This window comes from Leptosomus discolor, chromosome 12 (genome assembly GCF_034619465.1).
Source record: "Leptosomus discolor isolate bLepDis1 chromosome 12, bLepDis1.hap2, whole genome shotgun sequence".
Classification (NCBI taxonomy): Eukaryota; Metazoa; Chordata; class Aves; order Leptosomiformes; family Leptosomidae; genus Leptosomus; species Leptosomus discolor.
In genome coordinates, this window is record NC_141402.1 from 17,810,952 (window position 1) to 17,832,139 (window position 21,188).

Consider the following 21,188-nt stretch of genomic DNA (forward strand, 5'->3'; position numbering starts at 1 on the left):
CGTAAAAATACCTCTGCATTTTCATTGTTGAGTCACACTGTGGTTCACCCGTTTCTTAAAATCAGAAGCTACTTTTCAATTTGACATAGTTTAAGAAGGGCACCAACAATTAAAACTTAGTTAGCACATGGGATGAGTGATTGTAGGCACTACACACTTGTCCTTTTCCTCTGTAACAGCACAATGCAACTCATGTATCATCTTTTGATAGAAGCAGGTTTTTCTGAAAAATGTACATATATCATAAACACCGTGGAAAATCCTCAGTTTCCCCAGTACCTCCAAGGTGCGAAAAAACGAGCAGGGACTGGTTGCGCAGGAGCTATCAGTGAAACTGCTATGTTCAACTAGTGCCTGCTGGAGCGCGCTCTGGAACAGGGATAACTCTTCAGTGATGCTGTCATTCCTCAATGCTGCAATACACAAACTGGGCAGGAAAAAAAGGCACAAGCTCTTATTTTAAAAAGCCAGCTGAAGGTCAGAATAGTACCAGTTACTTGTTTAGCCATTCAACAGATCCAGCTCCACGTAGGTGCCTCCATAACCATTTTTGCAATGACTAATATTTACTACTCCAAGACTGTAGAAAAAAAGATCAAAGTCCAGCTGTACTCTCAACACATGGGGGGGACTCCAGCAAGTTAGCATGGCTTTATCAGACATGGGAGAGCAGAGACATCCACAAATGTTTGCCAATCTGCACAGTATTCTATAGAACAGCCCCACACCAGAAGGGCAATGGGAACCTATGGCTGTACGTGTATTCTGGCCAAGCAGGCGGTGGACAGTACAGGCACGATGTCCAAGTCCCAAGTGGTCAAGTACACAACTCGCAGGCACCAGGAAACAAAGCACATCAACTAAACACTGCCCTTCCATATTCTGGGACATTTATAGCTACGTGTTGTCCCCTTGGCACAACTGCATTTCATGGAGGTAGGTCTCATATTGCCATGGTACAGCAGAATTTCTCAACTTGGTGATTACTTGCACATTACACTCCTTATGGTCCGAAGCATTTGTTTCTATGTTTATTACAGCAACAAAGCTTACATGGGCAAAATACTATTGGTCTGACACGGACGTTAAGACAGCAAGCAGTCAAGGATCGCTGTACAAAGCTCCCCCAGCCCTCCCAAACACCTTATACAGAAAAGCCCAAAGGGTCTCAGCAGCTTCATACAAACTGGGAGCAAGGAGCAAGCCCCGAGCTGTATCTCCTGCTGGTCACTCGCAGGACAGAGATGAAACAGAAGCTGTCTATTCCCATTGAAAATGCCAAATGACAAACCGGTGGGTGGAGCAACTTGTGCAGCAAAGCGGCCAACAATATCCATCTGACCCTTTTATGGTAAAATAAATCAGACCAGACACCAAATTCACTGAGGCAAATTCACTGAAAAAAGGCATTAAGAAGGACTTTTTTTAATGTTTATGTTATTATTCTACCATTCTCTGTTCCTGATGGCAATGAATCAACTGAGACCAGGTGATGCACTTTGCCTGAAGGAAATGGGAGATATATTCGGCAAGATCAATATCCAGGGTATTTGGAAATATACATCAATCTGATGTATGTTACAGAATTTCTCCCATCGACACAGTTAGCTATTAGGACAAATTTATCTTATGTAAGAGACAACAACCATGCAAGCAGTCCTACTCTTAAGCAGGATTTCTGATATATTACTGTTGAAACAACAGCCTTCTCTTTTGAGCACCTTGTAGATTTATTTTACCGGCACAATTACTTAGAGAGTTGAAAAAGGTGGAGGTTTTTTTTAAAAGGAAAAACTAGCCTTGCTGCACAATTGCAGAGACTTCTGCTGAAGAAATAAATGACTGCCATTTATTATCCTCAAAACAAATCAAAACCCTGCTTAAAACTCCGAAACATCAATATAACGTATATTTGTGGTATGGAAACTAGACACCTGTCTTTGCAGGAAGCAGGTTAAAAAACACAACGTGTAAACAAACTAGTTGCAATTTCTGAAAATGATATGTCAAGCAAGAGCAAGTCAATTCTAAATAAATGATTAATTGGCCTGGATATTGAAGAGATTTAATGCCTCCACTAAGCACTTAGCTCAGAGCCAGCAGATGTGCCCTTGGAAAATACATGGATTTTCTACACCTAGCAAGACTCACATTAGTTCTGTAAAATATTAACAGTTTGGTCAATATTAGCACATACTTTTTTTAAAAAAAAATTCTTTTTTCTATTTTTTTTTTTTTTTTTTTAAACCAAAGTGTTAAAACCAACATCAGTAAAAAAGTACCAAAATGCAGAAGCCTGTCCAGGTCCAAACCACCAGCAACTACGTTCTCAGAGTAGAGCCCCTTACACAGGACTATATCTTTTTCTCTCTCTCCAGCTCAGCTAATTGCCCCCACTAATTCCATGAAGACCAATACCAGAGGAAATACAGCAGGGTGAGCACTTAGTGCCTCAGGAGGGCAGCCACTGGAGTAAAACTGCAACTAAACTAAAACGAACGAGGAGTTTGTAGATTGCGGCTGGTGGCAGCTTTGCAAAATTCCCTTAAAGAACACGTAAGTCCAGGCCCAAATGCACCAATATTCCAAACAGTGCAGGGCTCCCTTCGGCAGGTTCAGGGGCTCCTAATTGCAGAAGCAGCTCAGAGAACCGCTGAGAGCGCTACAAGCATATTTCCCAGTCTGGGCAAGGTTTCCCTTAGTTAAAAACCCAACACGTATCTAGGGCCTTCAACCATAGCATCCGAAAAAGAAGATGGCTCTTCCACAGCTTTTCTGTGCATAAATGGAGTGAAGGTCAGTTCTGCCAAGTGACAAACACCAGGCAGGTTTCCACCTGCTGCCCCAGAGAGAGAGACCTGTACACCAAAGTCATAGTCTTTCAGACTATTCAGAGTCCCTTCGCTTTTCCAAATGAACCAACATTATATCCTCTACTGTTCCGGATCAGCATTTAGAAAAACAGCAAGGAAACTTCAGAAGTCAGTCAGTCATGTTTAAAAACGTATGAAACAGAATTTTAAAAAGGACAGCCAGGACATCCCTTACCTGAAATTTTAGTAGCAAAGGAAGGATTGAAGCTAGACACAACCAAGTGCTTTTAACAGACATGGAGCAGCAAGCTTCCCCAAATGTACTCTCCCGACTCACACCACCTTCTCCTTCCAAGGTGGCGCTGCAACAGGAGCAAACCGTCCCTGCTTTCCTGACGCCACTCCAAAGCCCTGAGTGCAGGAAAACCAAACTCACTTTACAAGCTAACACACTGTGGTGTCCTGTTTGGATGACAGAGAACAGTTGGTCCCATTCTGTGCTCCGAAAGGAGAAGCATAATGGGCACAGGGGGAGACAGACCCCGAGGTATGCTCCAGCAGGACCCTCGCATCTGCGCTCACAGCTTCCTCACTAAGTGAACACCAAATACCAACCACCACAGTGCCCAGATGATTGAGAAGAAGCATCCCTTAGTATCACACATCAGGAAGAACGAAACATGACCACTGTGAACTCTACCGCATGGTCACGTTATCAATATTGCAATGCCAAAATTACTTTGCTCTACATCTGGGGTTCTGGTCCCACAGCAAAGCACTGCACCACACAAAGCACAACGCCTTCGGCAAGAGCACTTTGATGGCTCACGGCAAACCTCATGGCTACCTTACCATCTGCCCTTACAGACCCGTACACCACTTGCAAAGATGGGAATGAAATATTCCATATGTTTCCTTTGTCAGTGACATGCCTATTGAAAGCGCAGCCACACCGCTCTCCCCGCTGGGGCACCGGGTCACGCTATTCATCTGTAACCATGCAGATGTCAAGAAGGTAATGGGAAAACTCCCAAACAAAAACACATTTTCACAGAACATGGTTATAAAATACACAACTGCATTTGCAGCATTATTAAGCTAAATTAAACAGGTTTAGGCCTCCCCTGCATACCTCTGAAATTGCACATCCATTTATGATTCACTGCTAATTGTGCACCATTCAAAAGTCCAAACACATTTGCTCAAAAATTTTAGGGCAAAAAAAGTCTTTGCAAGACCCAGCATTCCTCCACGAAGAGGTACACCACTTTGAAAAAAAGTCTTTCTATTTTAGTAAGAAAATGCTCAACTGAGAGCTGCAAAGACGGCTGCTTACTCTCAGAGGGCCTGACTTCTCAGGGTGCTCTTCAGAGTGTTCTCAACTACTTCACTTGACTTTGGATTTTTCTTCATCTTTTCCTCAAGATAAAGAATCAGCACTTGCTCTCTTGAAGAGAAAAAAGTCTTTTTTTTTTTTTTTCTGGCCCAAAGACAGCACCTTCTGTTTATCTTCTATCTCTTCTTCCAGACCACATTCATGGTTGGAGGCTCCTCCCGCATTTTTAATGCAAAACTTACAGGAATTAAGTTAATGCATTTTAAAAAAAGTTACAGAGTTCTTAAACTTTGTAATAATTTGTAACTTCGACATTTTTGTTGGTATTTTTTGATCTGAAGTTAAAAAAAATGTAAGACTCAAAAATTACTTCAATTATAGCTTCACTGTGCCAAAATCTTGAGGTTGAGTTGTCAAAAATTACCAACCATTGTCTGAATTTCCTACAGGTAACAAAGTTATCAACCAAGATTTTCAATTACATGTGTATTTATCAATATTAGATTTCAACAACAACAACAACAACAACAAAAACAACGCTTATGCACATTGAGCATCAAATTTCAGAAACAGACCTTACATGTTTTAGAGTTATCTCATGTCATACCACCAAACATCTGGCTACATTTAGAACTGCTATCACTTGAGAAACACGAGAAACTTTTTTCAATAGTAAAAAGTGTATTGCACTTTTCTCACATTACGGGTGTCCTTACTGAATTGTATTTGTCAAATAGAAATGCAAAAAGCATACAGAGGAAGCCTAAGGAATTCATTTTTATTTCTGCCATGCCATGAAGACTGTTATTCCTTTGAGAAGACATCGAATTGAACATGATAAATTGAACAGTATGATTTTTAATAGGTTTTTAAAAAATTAATGTCCAAAGCTTAGCCCGCAAAGTTTTACTAACTCCAAAACACACTGTATGACGGAAACAAGTCGCATAAGAAAAATATGACCTACCTATAACTCAGTAAGTATAAATAGCAAATGTAAAACACTCCAGGAAAACAAGGCTGACAAAAGTTAAAGTGATATTCTTACTTCTCAAAAACAAACCTATCCCTCACAGATGTCAGACCCCAGTCCACCATGGAATATATATCGATATCACCTGTTCAAAAATAGCTATCTGCATGTCTTAAAACATGTTATCATACTGACCGACATTATGCATAATGCCATCAGTTAGCTGTTATATGTGCTTTAAACTTTTATTTTTGAGATCATTACAGTCCTTCCTTGTTTCGTAAAAGATGTATATCATTAATAATGTAACTTGACTGGCTGTATGCAGAAAGTGCTTTCAAATTCAGGGTGAAGCTGAAACAGAGATTTCCCCTAATCTCTCAGCGACAGCAGTATGTTTCTGGGAAGTGGAAAGTTCTGACCTTGTCACAACCCTGTAACAGTTAAATCATTCAACAGTAAAATACAATGCATTCTGCTATTTCAACTATGTATTTTAAAATAAATGACATACAATTTGAAAATATTGGAAACTTTCAACTTCAGTGAAACTCACTGACAGCTGCAGTAACTCTGCACTCAAAAAAAAAAAAAAAAAGAGGCAAAAAAGGTCAACTGTTTTGCCAGGTAGATCACATGCTGTTTCTGCATGATTTAATTACACTTTCCAGGCACCCATACATCCAATGCTAGATGTTTCCGATTTGGACATAGCGGCTTTATTTGGAACACAAAACTGAATAAATTTGGGCCCAAATCTAAAACAAAGGCTTTCACACATGTTTATAGTGAGGTCGGTATTTACATCGTAATGCCAAGACTTTCCTCTCCTCTGTGGGAGCCACTGTGACACCCGTCGCTGCGTGCAATTCTACATCAACTGAACTGGTTGCCCATCTCTCAGCAAAGGAAAAACCAATAGCCACCTCCACATTTCCAAAGAGGTTGTGCAGGGCAAGTTGGTGGTGGGAGAGCATTAAGAACTAACATCACATGACCAGAAATCTCTTTTCAGATCAAAGTTTGAGAACATCTTATCAGAAAACTGCAGCAGTACCTGAAAGACAAGCCTGAAAAACTACGGAAGAGTATTTCCATGGAGTAAAATCCTAGGTCACTGCTGCAGCAGATAGCGAGCGTGGCCAGGGACCTCTAACCCACGAAATGTCGTCGACACCTCTGCTAGCAAAGGTCTCATAGCACTTAAATCTCTGTTGCCTCAAGTTACGGGTTTCTTCAAATAGGGATGGCTCCTCCTTCTCTTATCCTCTCTTATGTACCCTCTCCCACCTTTGTCTCCTACTTCCAGCATCATACAGATCTCTAATTCTTCCCCAAGTTATTTTTTACTTTCTGCTTCTTCTGTAAAGAACCCCAAAACCACAACTTGGCAGCACAGAGCTGCTGCCTGAAACACATTCATCCCTTAATAGAATAACTGCTGGCCATGAAGTCCCATGTGGCCATGCTGAAGCTAACCAGCCCCATCCATTTCACTCCCTTGCTTGTTTGCAAAACAACTAGCAGGCAAACCTGAGTTGTTGGCAAGTCCTCCAGAGCATAAACACCACATCAACTCCTGCCCATTCCCAACAAGAGGCCCATCTTTAGGAACGAGATTTTACAAAAAGCGCAAGGGTGTCCAAGAGGAGGGTCTCTGACATTCAGCGACGCTCCTGGAGCTCCACAGCTCCCATGCTCTCTAAAATGAGATATGGGTGCTCAGCCCTTCTAAAATCTAGGCCAGTAATTTTCTCTGGGTAAATAAGAGCTTGTGTTCTGCAAAAATTGCTGGCTTAGATGTAGAATACAAAACAAATAAAGATCCTTGCGGAGGAGGTTTCTTCGGGTTTTGTTTTGTTTTTCAGTCCTTATATTACAGCTTCCATATTTTCCACCTCAAGCAGATAGTTACTAGTAAATGCCTCTCAAGAACTGAAAAGGTAATTATTTACTAGCATAAACTTGCTTACACTAAAGTCCAACCTTTTTTCCATGCTGCAGACTTATCTTAGTATTTATTCCCCAAAGTCACACTTAGGAGACCCTGTCAGTAAGCATCAAAGAAGAAATGACATATTGCTGATACAAATGAGCTCAACATACAAAATAAACGCCAAATGCCTGACAAATTACGTGCTATGGCAGGGCACTGGGGGTTTTGGGGAGGAAAACATCAAATTTGTTGCAATCAGAGAACATAAAAAGGGTAAAAAATATTTAAGAAACTTTGAAACAACAACTTCATTTTTCTGTGCGCTACTAAAAGAGCCTACTTTTTTTTTTTTACAAGACCAATAGACAAATCAGACAGTTTAAAATGAATCACAAAGACTCCAATCCTTGCGTGAAATCCGCTGGAAAGACTGCCACTGGGCTCTGGTCCAGTCGCCAGGCACTGCAGACTGCACCAAACTCAAGTACCCCTCCTGTCCATGGGATTTCACAAGCCTAGACAAATGTAACAACATTTCTGCCAACTAATAGGAACATTCATATTAAAATGACATGGCCACGTCTTTCCAAAAGACGCACAGAAAGCATGCTAAAAAGTCAGAATAAACCTTTTATTACTTGCCATCACACCACCAGCATGTGGCACAGGCAAGTGAAAAACTAAACGGTGTAACTGTAAAACCTTCAAACCCCTAATTAGATAAGGCTTTTCTATCTCAGAAGGACTGCAATTATGCTACATTTTCCAGACTCAGGGTCATGTCTGGACATCTTTACTTTTTACCATAACAACTCTGCTAGACAGCATTCACAAAACCTCAGCCAGGTCCTTACTGTGCTTATCTGACCATAGCAGGACGCTAAGTACCTGCGTGTTCGTACCAGATGCGTTAGAAGAAGACTTCTCACATCTCCTGCTGTGTTTCATCACCGTTCTACAAAAAATAAAAGTGCCAAATGAAAAGACAAAAAAAAGTGCAGGGTCTGCTGAATCCAAGCAGAACCCTATCGTTTTGCCATTTACACATAAACGGAGCACCACATCTAACTCAAAGAGAAACAGGAGACAGTGTAGGTCCCTCCAGATAGTCTGCATACTGAAAAGAAGATAACTCTCTGTAATTGCTGAAGCAACCTGTGGTATGAAATAAGTTAAAAAAGGAACCTTCTCAACGGCCACACCTCGATCTTATAAAGTTAGTGCATTAACATAGCACACAGAAAGACTGCCAGTATTAGGTTAAATAAGTAATAAAAACCAAAAGACCGCGATGACCATTTCATCCCGAATATCTATCCTCTAGGGCAGCCAGGGCTTGCAAGCCCTCCTTTCACAAATGGAAGAAATTAAAATTAAAGCAAGGGACCCTGCCATTCCCTGAAAATACAAGCAAGAAGTACTAGAAGGAAAATTATCTGTACTGTTTTTGTATTTCAAGCGTCCAAAACATAATAGCAGGCACTGAGAAGGGACTACACTCCTCATGGTTGTCAGGCAAGCCCCTAAAACAGCCAGGCCCATATAAGATGTCTCTAAAGTCATTATTTAGAATTATCCTTTTTTCATCTCCTGCACAAGACTCACACAAGTATTAAACCCCCAAAACTGGAATTTGAGTTCTCAAACCGACACCCATGAGAAACACAAGTACATGTATGTCCTACCATAACTTTCTTCGACTAACGCGGATGTTTTCCAGCACATGAAATACCATAGCAAAGCTCAGGAGCACACTGCACTGATTGAAAAACCCAAACAAACAACACTTTCACATTCTTGCATAGGCATCTCAACTTGCTAGACAACAGATATTTTGCAACAAAGCAAAATCACAACCTTCATAAACAGAAAAACAGGCAGCTGGTAATTAAGAGTTACATAAACACCTACCTAAATTATACAGAACAAATGGCCGCCTACAGTAAAAGTATCAAGCAATTATCCCTGGCCGTGTCCTCCTGACTCCCTCTGCATTCCTTCCCATCCATCCCATCCCATTCCCGCCCCTCCAGCCCCTCAGAAAGCCTGGATCTAGTGCTGCCACCTCTCTCTTTTCCAAGCACTCTTATATCTCCCAAAAATCTCTTCCCCAAGATGACTGCGGTTGGGACAACGTGCTCACCTTTCTTTATTCAAATTCCATCTCTCAAAGCACACTGATGACTCAAAAGTAATGAGCAGATACTCTGTCTTTCCAAGCTACTCAGTCTGATGCAACTACTCTCACATGACCACACCGTACCGTGGTAACCATATAACCCCCCTGCTATGACCCCAGTCCTGCTCTCCCTGAACGCCAGCGCTACAGTTATAACATGTTTAGCCAGGTATGAATGGTGGAACGTCTACTCAACACATGGGCCACAAAAAAAAATAAATCTGCTGTGTTTGGATGAGCTCTCTAACCACCACAGTAAGCAAGGAATGAGCTGCGCATCAGTCAAGAGCCGAAGAAAGAGAAATAAGGAAACAGAAGGAGAATCTGAAAGGATATACTTTTGAGGCTCTAAAGAAATCACTGCGTGACCATTCGTGGCAGCCCAAGCCACGTGGCTGTATTTTAAAAATACACACTGGAAGTTATGTTATTAAAATTAATGCAAAGAAATTAAGACTGCAGGAAAACAGAAGCAGTAAAAATTAAATACCAGCCCCCTTGCACGGTTCTCAACTGCCTTGAAACTCATTCACTGCCAACTTGGGTTAATTGCGAACAACTTTTCCTCAGTTGCTTTCTCCTGGCCAAAGCAAAAACACAGGCACAACTTTGCCTTAGTATCACAGAACATCGTCTGCAAAACTCTTTCAGCCATCTCTGCGCTATGGACTCTCTGCTTCTATGGCTATCATCAAAACAAGCCCCGTAGCAACGCCAAGGGGACTTCCTGGCATCGTTAGGCTGCCTGACACAACGCATAGAAAAGCTTTCTTCTCTTCACGTAGCCTAAGATGCTTTGCCATGACACAAACATGCCAGCTAGGGGGTGTGATTCTATTTTCTTTTTTTTCCTCCACACAAGCCAACTCAGTTTCTCTGGCAAAACTACGCATTGCCCAGCCCAAGCAGGTCAGAAATGAGTCTTCTGTTTCCTACAAAACTGTTTTCTACATAGCCTAAACTTCCAGTGGCCTTGCTACAACCAAGACTATTCAAGCGCAGAAGGGCCAAAAAGTCACCTGTTTTTTTTCCTTCTGTAAATAAGGAAACAGGAACTAAACACAAATGGGGAGCAAGAGTATCCTTCACTGCCACAGAACGAGAGAGCTAAATGTTTCTGCTCAAGCTTAAAGAATGCAAAACCAACGGCAACAAGATCTCATCCCAAAACACGCTGAAGTGCATCCAGGTCTCCTCTTATTTTTGCCATAAGCATTAAGTTGGCTTCTGGAAATTTGCCTGCACAGTGAGGAGGAACTTAGAAACTGAAACTCTTTGGCAACCTTATCTCTAATGGGTGTTGGCTGCGACGGCTTGTACCCATTAGACAACGAATGCCATGTCGCAGCCATGCAGGGATGTACCGAGCCCATTTTACAAGACAGCCCGACAACGTAGTAGCCATAAAACCTTGCACTTAAATGCGGCTTCTACCAGATAGGCTTCAAGTACTTTGTGAAATTGGGTGACTTCCCTGTTTTATCTGTGGAAGAAAGAGAAGACAGTTTACCAGCGAGTCCATGGCTTCACAAGGGCAGCTCCTGACTCCCTACCCCAAACACTCACAAAACACCGTTTCTGCCACAGAAAAACCACCACAAAGTCAGCTCCCACGAACACCCTATGAGCACAAAAAGGAACAAAGTATTTAAGCACTGGTAACAACTCAGACGTGTAACTTTTGCCATTCATCAAGTACTACACAAGCAAAAGGCCCAGTAATCTTTCTCCACCCAGCTTGAACAATTAAAAGAAAAAAAAAAATCCAAACAGGTAGGAGAAACTGGAAACCTGCTCAGTAAACAAAACCTCCAGCAAGTAAGAATCAGATTCTCTTTGCATATTAACTACATGTAGGCAAACAAAGGGGGGGGGGGGGGGGGAGTGACATTTTTGAAGGCATACACCACTGCTGTATTTTGACAATGCAGCCGTTCAGTATCGATCTCAAACCAGGCACCGCGATTTGCTGTAGCGCTCTCTGTATTATGTTGTAAACGCAGCGAAGCTTTAGTAATAGCAGACCTGACCACTGGCCCATACAAGACCTCACTTCAGCCTGTGAAATCTTTGCTGAGAAGTGGGGCAAGACTGACAGGTTTTATTGTGAAACTTAACAGGTTTGTGGATTAGCAAAACTACCATATTGAAAGCTGCAAATCCCTCTCCGGTCATGTCTCTACAGAACAGAGTGTTCACTCCTCAATTAAAATTTTATTATTAAAGTTACCAAAACTCAATGCAAGATCCACCAGTTTGTGCCTGCTTTACAATATCATCACAGGATACCAGAGAAAATGGTTTAAGAGTTTGTATTTTTCACCATCCAGAAGCAAAACCTGATAGAGCTCCCGAGGCTTGTTCACGCTGGTTTTTTTTTTCAAGGTTCAGCTGTGTATCCCATACTCAGATTTTGTAGAAGGGAAGGCACCCTTATTCAACTGGATTTACGCATGCTGAGGACTGAAAATGCCTTGACTTCGGGGAGAGGACCGACTAGCCTGGGTACTGGTTTCTGGAGAAAACCTGAGAGGCGCTTCGGTGCGAGGACATCCCGTAGACACACACATGTGCAGGCAGCGGTTCCCCTCGCCTCAGGACGGGGCCCGAACTCACCCAGACTCCACCAAACCCCACCGTGGTCGCCCCGAGCAGCTCCCCTCGCCTCACTCCGCTAACCCTCCCGGCCTTTCCAACCCCCGAGGCCCATCCCCTGGGGGTTTCGGAGGGCTCTGCTTAGCCGGCTCACCTCCGCCCGCCAGAGCCCAGGGGCGCCCGCCGGGCCAGGCCGGGCCCCCCGCGGGGCTCCCAGGAGCGGGGCGGCGGCCAGGGCCAGGTGCCGCCTCAGGCCCTCGCCGCCCTCACCTGCCCCGCCGGGGCCGGGCCCGGCGTGCGGCCCGGCGGGCCCCGCCGCTGCCCACAGGCCGCCCCCCGCGGGACAGGACGGGACGGCCGCGTTACACCCGCAGCAGCGACGACAACAAATACATAAACACGGAATTATTACGGGGTTTTTTAAATAAAAGAAGGACAAAGCACCCGTCCCCACCGCAGCTACCTGCCCGCCCCGGCCCCGTCCCCCGCCCCGACTCACAGGGCGTGCGTGAAGGCGCTGAGTCCCGGGGGCACGGCGGCCAGCCCCCGCCCGGAGCAGTCCACGCCGCGGTCGCCGTCGCAGCTGCAGGAGGCCGGGCAGGGCGGGGGGGACGCTCCGCCGCTGGGCCCGGCCCAGCTCCCCAGGCCCCAGGCGACAAGGCCGAGCAGAGCGAGGCACCGCATCGCCGGCCCCCGCCGACCGCCGGCCAGCCTCCCCCGGCTCGGCTCGGCCTGCCGCTCTCCGCCGGCGCCCTCCGCGCACCGAGCCCCCCCGCCCCCCCCCCCTTCACCGGCTGGCAGAAAAAAATATTTTCAAAAAAAAAAGAATAACAACAACAAAAAAAAAAAAATAAAAAGGCGTCTCTGGCCGGCGCGGCGCGGCCCTGGGGCTGCCTCAGCGGCGCGCCCGGGAAGCCTGCCCTCCGCCGCCTGCCCGCCCCATCCAACGCCCGCAGCGCCCGTCGCCGCCGCTCATCTCAGCCCAGCAGGTACCGCGCGGGGGCGGCCATAGCCGGCTCGCCCGCGCCGCTGCCGGCGGGTGGCGGTCCCCAGGGAGCGGGCCGGCGGCCGTGCGCCCCGGCCCCTGCGGCTGCCTGCGGCGGGGCTGCCCTCGGCGCCCGCCCGCCCCTCCCGGCCCTCGGTCGCTGCGAGCCGCGGCGGCTGCTCTGCGCCCAGCGCCGAGGTGCATATGCTAATGAGGCGGCCGCCCCCGCGCCCCTATTGGCGCAGAGCGGGCGCGGGGCTGGTGAATATGCAAAGCCCAGCTCGGCCGCAGCCAACGGGCGCGGGGGGCGGGGCTGCCCGGCGGCGGGGGCCGACCCCGCCCCGCGCTCCCGCCGCGCCGCCGGGGCCGCTCCCCAGGCGCCGCCGGGACCACCCCGGCCCGGTGCCCGTCGGGTGCTCCTGGTTACCGGGACGCGGCTGGGGGACCGGGGCAGCCGCGGGGCCGGGGCCAGGCTGGCCCTGCGAACGAGAGCAGCGCCGGACCCTGCCACCCCGGGACACCATTTCCAGCGCGACCCTCCCCGCGGCGGGACCGCTGCCCGCTCCCAGCCCCACAGCCCTCAAGCGCCGGTAGGAGCTACCCTCCCGGAGTGGCAGGGAGAGGGGACACAGGCAGCAGCCCCGTGCCCCTTGCGGGGTCCAGTGCAAGAGGACCCCAACTGGCACGAGCCCCTCTTCCTCAGAGACATCAAGTTTTTCACGCTCCTGTTGCCAAAGCAGGAGCGACTGCGGCACAGATTCTCCTCACAACCCTTTTGCTTCTGAAGAACTGGCACACAAAACACCACCGGTGGCACCTGGCTTTTGTTAAGACCTCTACATCGTAACCAAACTCGTGCTGCAGCCAGCCTTTGTCCTCTTTTCCTTACTGCCTTACAAAAGAAACAAAAACAAAACTGAAAACCCATCTTTCCTTGTGGTTAGGACCCTCCGTCACTCTGTGTGTGCTGCTTTTGTCTTTTACCAATTTATTATTTTTTTTTTTAATGCTTTCTTTCGGACACTTCTAAACTGCAGCCACCACCAGGAATGAGCCTGCTATGCATTCAGCTCAGCTCACCCCCATACCGTGCTGTTCCATGCAGTCTTACTGGGAATGTCACAGCAGCACTTGGGTAACACCAGTTGGGAGCTCTCACCGTTGCCTCCTCCTAGTCCAGACCCCATAACGAGCTCTGAGCCAAGAGACCTGGCTGAAGCAAGCACTGTGAAGGCACCGGAGCCTGCCCCGGTGGCAAACACTCACACCAGCTACTTTACATGTCTCCTTTGGATGCTCTGAACCTGCCTGGGGAGTTGCCTGCCCAGCTCCGCCGCCAGCACAGCCCGCAGCTGCAGCCTGAATCACACCCAGGCAGGTGCCTGCGCAGCCCAACCCAAACAGTGCCAATATCCAGAGAGCCCACTCACGACTGCAGCTTTCCGAAGCCCTTCTGCGGCTATGGAGGTAGGTGTCGTTCTGTTCATGTCATGGATAGATGATGGAGGAGCACAGAAACAAGTGACTGACAACCTGCCTCCGCTGTAGCAGGGAAATGGGACGAACCATGCCGCCGTGCGCACACCGAGCTCCGCCGACTTCCCCGAAGCCAGGAGCTGATTTGCAATGGTGATTGAACCCTCAGTCCAAAGCAAGAGCAACCGTGCAAGGGTTTCACACGGCGCGGTGGCGCTTCCTTCAAGTTGCTGCAATCGTGTCTGAAAAGTCCCGAGTCCCCGCGCACACACGGCAAGTCAAACGCGTCGGGGACGAGGCACGCTTGCTCCCCGCAGACGGGCAGCAACGAGGCAGCATTCACAGCAACCCTGGCCTGGCACCGGGGCTCCAATGCACGTGCAGGGGGGTCAGGAGTTGAGGGGCCCATGCCTTACACTTTACCTTACCAGTGGCTGCCCTTACCGACACGGACATCACAGAGGACACCATCCACGCCGGGCTGAGGTCTGGGCTAATCCTGCCTTCCTTGTGCTGGCTGAGGGGGGTAGGGAAAGAAGAAAAGTGTCAGCCTAAAAGTGGTCATTTTGTGACATTTAAACATCAGGCATGGACACCTGAAGATTTAACATCATCTGTGCTCAAGAAGGTAGAGTACACACTGAGGACCCCAGAAATATAGATCTGCCAGCCACCACCTCCCACATTTCTCCCCATTGTTTTTTCAGCTGTTAATTCCCTTCTAAAAATGTTAATACTATATTACCCAGTTACTAAAAATACTATTCTCTTCCATACTGGGAATCCTGTTCCTGAGGCACTGATTTGGTATGATCATCATTCATCACTGCAAAAATAAGGTCATTTTGATAACTCGCTGTGCTCTTGTCCTACACCTTGTGAGCAGTACAAAGTTCTCACCAAAGTTACATTTATCAACGTATGATAAAGCTTTGCCATACATATATAGACACATACAGTTATCTCTTGTCCTTCTCCCTGGCTGATCTTAGCAGGGGAAATGCATTAAGTCAAAATCGTGTTCTAACGACTGTCGGGGCCAAAGACACTGCACATTCATGCCACTGTCTCTGTGCCTGTGCTCAGGGACAACCAGAATAGTTGGGCAGAAAACCTAAAAGGAATTCTTTTCCAAACATACTTCCACAAAACAGGCTCAAAACAATCCAGATAAGAATAAGTAACCTCTTCTTCCCCAACTGCAAAGAAAAATAGCAAAGCGCCAATAGTCTCGCTTCACTAACCAAAGATAATGGGAGCAGAAGTGGCCCTTGGTGCCTGCATGGCGTCCAGAAGACCAGCAGTAGCGCGGCGCATACTTTGTACTGCAGCAGTGGCGACCTGCAACGCCCACAGAACTTCTGGAAAAAAAGGACAAAAGCTTTCTAGTAAAAGCAGAATAACCAAGCGCTTGTTGTTGTTGTTCATCCTTTGAAACACTGGAATAGTTCATAGCTTTTTCTCTCAGTCCTTACCGGGTTTCAATCTTTCGATTTCTTTTCCCAGCATCACTTCAGGTGGTTTTTACTTAGTGGAGCTATCTCAAGTCTCCGTCTCCCAAGCTCCTGTCCTAGGAGCAATCCGCTTGTCCTTTCCATTCAGGCGATACTGCTTTGATGCTTCCAGTTAGTCCATAACTCGTTCTGGCAAATTAACTTCCATACTTTCCTTATTTTTTCAACCTCTGCCGCTCCCTTGCTACCACTGTGGAACATTGCTCACTCCTCTCCATCAACAGCCCGCGTTTCTCTCTCTCTTCTCACGCAGCTGCCTGTTTGCAGGCATTTATTGGTTTTATTTTCCTTCATAAGGAAAACCCTAATGTTGATCGTAAAGCTGGTTTGTTTATGTAATGAAGATCTACACGCTAAGGTTTTTTTAAGTTAAAAAAATAACAAATACATTTTATTAAATGACTTATTTAACTACAAATTGTACCCCTGGACTTTGAAATTATCCTAGTTTAAAAATCCTGAAACAATCCTCAATGCCACAAATCCCAAGAAGCATCCTCCAGACTACAGCATAAATCAGCAATCAGCTTGTTTAATTAAAAAAACAAACAAACAAACAAACAAAAAAAACCCAAAAACCCCCAAAAACCTACAAAGGAGACAAAAATCCCAAGGTGTGCTTTAACTCAGGCAAAGAAGATGAGGATCTAACAACCAAGTCAATTAAAAAAAAAAAATGAACTTTGGTTGAGCTGCAGAGAATCTGTGCTTCTTCAGGGAAACTAGAAAGAATCATAAACTTGTCTATTGCTGCGTAAGATCTTCAGGGTTTAGAGCCCAATGTATTGGCAGGTGTTTGTGAAACTTTTGTCAGGCATTTGCTGAAAAGTCATTAGGAAAGCTTGAAAGACACAGGGAAAAAATACCAAAAAATCTAGACATTGGATTTTTTCTGCTATTGCCACGAAACTGCATAGCAACATAACTGCTTTTGACAAAATTCTGACAAAAATCCCGTTTCAAAGACAGGAATTCATTTGGATTCGATGGGAGTTTGATGTGAAAGAGCACGTAGGTTAAGACTCGAAGCACAGACACAAAAATAAATACAATTTGAAGTTTGACTGGAGCAGCAGAACTCCTCGAGGCTGGAGCTGTGCCCCAGGAGGACGGCATGTGAATGAGAATGTAAAGCTCACAGCTACAATAAACGCTTTGTTTTGCTTTAAGAAATTATTAGACTTTATAAGATAGATAGCTCACCGCTATCGGACCAGCAACGTCATCCTCAGATTTTTCTTCTCCAACACTGCTTTTGCCAACTGATGCCATAAAACCACAGTGATTTAAGATGGAATTGTGCAAATGGTTAATGTGATACTGGTCCAAAGGGGGTGAGCGGTCTGGTAAAGGGAGGTAAGGACTGACACTGGCCCTGTGTGAACACAGAGGTGTATGCAGTTTAGAACAGCTTTAAATTTTCATTTATCTCTTTTCAGTGATAGAAGTAAGGTTTACACTCCAATAGGCTAGAGATGGACCTGAAGGATTTAACCAAAGCTTGCTGTACCAAAGCATCAGTGGCAAAAGCTGCTGTTGATGCTACTGGAGCCCCATACTCCCAGGAAATTCAATTAACACTTTGATTCCAGTTCCAAGGAAGTTAATGGTATGCTGAAGAGCATCACATAGCGCTGCTGTGAGTAGAAAAAGAACAAAGCCTGGAATACCTGCACTGACAAACCAAATTCTCTTAAAAATTTAAGCATATTCCTTCCTGGAAAATAGGCTGAAACTTTTACTCGATTGAAGCAAATCTGAAAATTGCTTCAGGAAACAAGTGTCAAACGAGAGAGAGAGAGGCTCAACCGAGTCCAGAGTTTTGTTAAGAAAATCAAGGTAAAGATCCAAACCGTATATAGCAGAAACAATTTAAGACTTCAGAAAAATGGTTGGACTGAAAAAAATTGAGAATTAGTTTGGTAGGACCAAAAGCTTGCTCAGAAAATTACTTTGTCAATATCTGCTTTACACCTCTGTGACAGGAAAAACTGATGAAGACAAGCAAAACCACCAAGATCCGTAGTTTAAAAACAATGCATGGAGAGTAAAGGAAAGAAATACACAAATTAAATATTGAATAATCCCAGGAAAGAATATTGATTTTAAAAATGCTCACAATTAAATACTACCTTTATACATAAACATCACAACTTCCAATGGTACGGTGTCTCTGACACTATTTCTGTATATGGACTGCGTAGATGGTCTGGAGCACAATGTGATTTGCAGTCTGGCCTGGTGAATCTATCCTTGCTCCCTTGTCCCAAAAGCTGCCTCTGGAATGCAGCGAGCTGGGCTGTGAATAGGCAAGGGAACAACAGCAAGCAGCTTATTCCAGCACCTTCAGTAAACAGGGTAGAGCAAAACCAACAGAGAGGACAGCCCAGAGAAGTGGTGAGTGGTGGCTTTTTGTTTGGAGTGGCCTTTTTAGCATAGAAGTGTCTCAGCTCCTCTGCTGTCTAGAATTAGCTCTGGAGATTCTCCAGTACTATGGATTGCCCTTGAAAGAAAAGGGGGAACAGTTCCTGCTATAATGTAATAACATCATGACGTAAATTAATTTTATCTTAGCATTCTAACCCAATGATCAGCTGAAAATAGGTAACTACGGGAATGAAAAAGCAATTTAGGACAAAATAACTGGGAAGTAAGGTTAGGGTTTAGCCCAATATTCACGTCGATCTATATTCCATCTAGAAAGTTGTAATAAAAGATGCTAAAACAGGCTTCAATAAGAATTGTGCATCTTCTTTTAAACGGAGTGTGATGTTCCACTGTAAGCAGAAGTACAGCACAGCTTTGTCTTACTGTACGAAAGCAGGCGTAAGGTAGGAGGCATCAAGTACCTGTCCCTTGGGCACCTTCCCCTCCAGCCCACTCCCACCCAACCTAGGGTAGCGCTGGGCAGTCTGATCTCCCAGGCAGGACCCCAGCTTCTCCTGCTTTCAGGTGAATCCCCCCCAAACTGCAGGCCTTGAGCAGAACTCTCCGATGGGGCCAGACGCTGCGCACCTCTTCTCTCTGTCTGACCACTCACCTCCTCCCTGATACACTGGTTTAGGTCTGAGCACCCCTTAACTTTGCACTTTGTGGCAATTCAGCAGTTTCTAAGTCAGGCTGAGCTAACGGACCATCGCCTGTTTTAAAGAAAGGGGGATGATTGGTGCTAAAACGCAGGTGGTTCTAGTTTTGAAGGTTAATTTTCTTCTATAAAATGTTCATTACAAGCACAGTGTGATCAAGATTGTCTACAGATCTGCTAGCACGAAATAATTTTAACATTACGACAAAACAAATTACAGCCAAAGTGAAATCAGCTCATGACCAGACGGTTTATATATGATGAGCAAATCCTTCCCAGGGAAGGGGTTACAAAGAAGTACATGTAATTCAGTGAGGACAGAGCCACAGCTGAGTAGAGAAACAACCTGCAAGAACAAAGCCCAATAGCTCAGAGCCAAGCCTACCCGCTAGTTCAGCTGCTGGAAAGGCAACGTCCGTACCCACTGATATGTACTTTAAGCATTTTGGCAAATTTCACAACACGTGGCCAAAGGAGAAGTAGCGAGAGGAGCACTGGAGGTGCGAAGGCAGGCAGGGCGGGCAGGGGCGGCAGCCAGCCCCGGCGGCAGCTCTCCGGCAGCGTCTAGCAGGGGCGAGCGCTCGCCCAGCCTGCCCCACCACACAGGCAGCAGCCCCTGGGACCCCTTTCCCCAAAAGCCTCCATAGGGAACCACAAGAATTTTATTTGGTAAGACACATAGCCTATTTTTAACTTTTTTTATAAGCCACTGGAGCGCTGACCAGTATAAAATTTAAGGCAATACATCATATTAGGAATTAAAAAACCTAAACAAAGCTGTGCTTTAAGGTTGAAATCTGCCTTTGCAGGGGACCAGCTTAAGGATTATGTAGCTTTAAATCCTACTTAAACCCAATTTTGAAGAATTACAGTGGAGCCCAAGTAGTGTAAATGAGTAAACTTAACTTCGATGATAAATTACTCCCAGAACATGCCTGCGACCCTAAGCTGTTTAGCAAAATATTATTAAAGCTCCTGTGTCGCAGTGAATAAAATCCTTTTGTTTAAATTCTTTATCAAAGAAAACTTGAATTGATATATTACTTATCATCACCACAGAATAACCCAAATGCTCTGGAAAAAAAAAATACACATGGAGAAATACATGGGATCTTATAAGGGAACAATTAATCATAAAGTAATCATTTGGGAACAAACGATTTTCAGTCCAGTGATAACAAATGATTTAAGTCATGGATATGAGAATATCCCTGGTGAAGACTGAGGGGATACACTCCCCATAGGTTTTGAACTGAATTTTCTATTAGTATAAATTTAATTTTCTATCGGTATAAATTAACCCAGCAAGATTCCCAGATGCAATGTTACAGATTTAAATTGTGCTGCACAAACGCCAGATACCTTATTTTGGCCTGTTCTCTGAAATGACTAGGTGACTGCACGGGGCTGCTTTCTTCCTGTATGTGGAGCCTTGAAGATGACCAGAAGTGTTGGTTTGGGTTTGTTACAGCACACGACTCCTCATTGCTCTCTAACGCTTTGTCTCTGTTGTACTTTGTCTCTCACTTGAACGCTGCAGTGGAACAGCAAGTTTACTTTTATTTCTATTTTGAAGCAGTATAAACATTACTAACCTGCAGGTGCCTTCGTTTCTGTAAGATGGACTTTAGATTGCCTTTTCGAAAAGGCAAGTGACTCAATGGCTTTGGCAGAGTCCTTACTACCAGAGCAACTGAGGAATCTCAGATTTATTCTAAGTAGCTGGTCTCTTGAGTGAAGGATGCGAAGTGAACCGCTGACTAATTAAGATTTATCATCAAGTTAAGGTATCAGATACCAAGCTAGCTTCAAAATTTGGGGCATAAGCCTACACTAGTCATTTTGGGCCTATTTTATCCTTCCTGCCCATTTTTTATCCTTGTTTTTTGGCTCACCGCTAAGTCACTTCCCACAGTTTCTGTCTGGCTTGCCACGCAGAGACGTTCAAGGTTTGTTCTGCAGCACAAGGCTAACGCAAAAATGACGGCACCTGCAAAACAAACCAAAAAGCTGCAAAAGCCAGAGCGGCATTGTTCGCCCACAGAACTCTCTTTAACTCGCAGGAGATGGATGGTTATGGTTCTTCTGCCAGGTGGCACGCCTGGCCGAGCCAGGCTTAACCCAAAGCTTGCCTTCAGCATTTGCAGATTGGATGTGTGCTGCAGAACAAATTCCAGACAAATAAATCCTTTAGAAGCCATAAGCGTTTTTCCACTTTGGGGATGGCTTGTTTTGAGGCAGCCAACTCATCTTTGGAAATATTTTTGAGGTCTTCTCTGTCGTCAAATACTGGGAA

At 45.4% G+C, this 21,188-nt stretch overlaps 1 protein-coding gene across 1 annotated transcript in view; it reads right to left on the reverse strand.

Moving 5' to 3' along the window:
- The window catches only part of LGR4 (leucine rich repeat containing G protein-coupled receptor 4), a 77,219-nt gene extending 64,703 nt beyond the window's left edge, over positions 1-12,516 (reverse strand). The window contains exon 1 of the mRNA XM_086472035.1: positions 12,332-12,516. Within this exon, the coding sequence (XP_086328161.1) occupies positions 12,332-12,516 (185 nt within the window). The remainder of the gene's footprint in view (positions 1-12,331) is intronic.
- Positions 12,517-21,188: the final 8,672 nt, after the last annotated feature.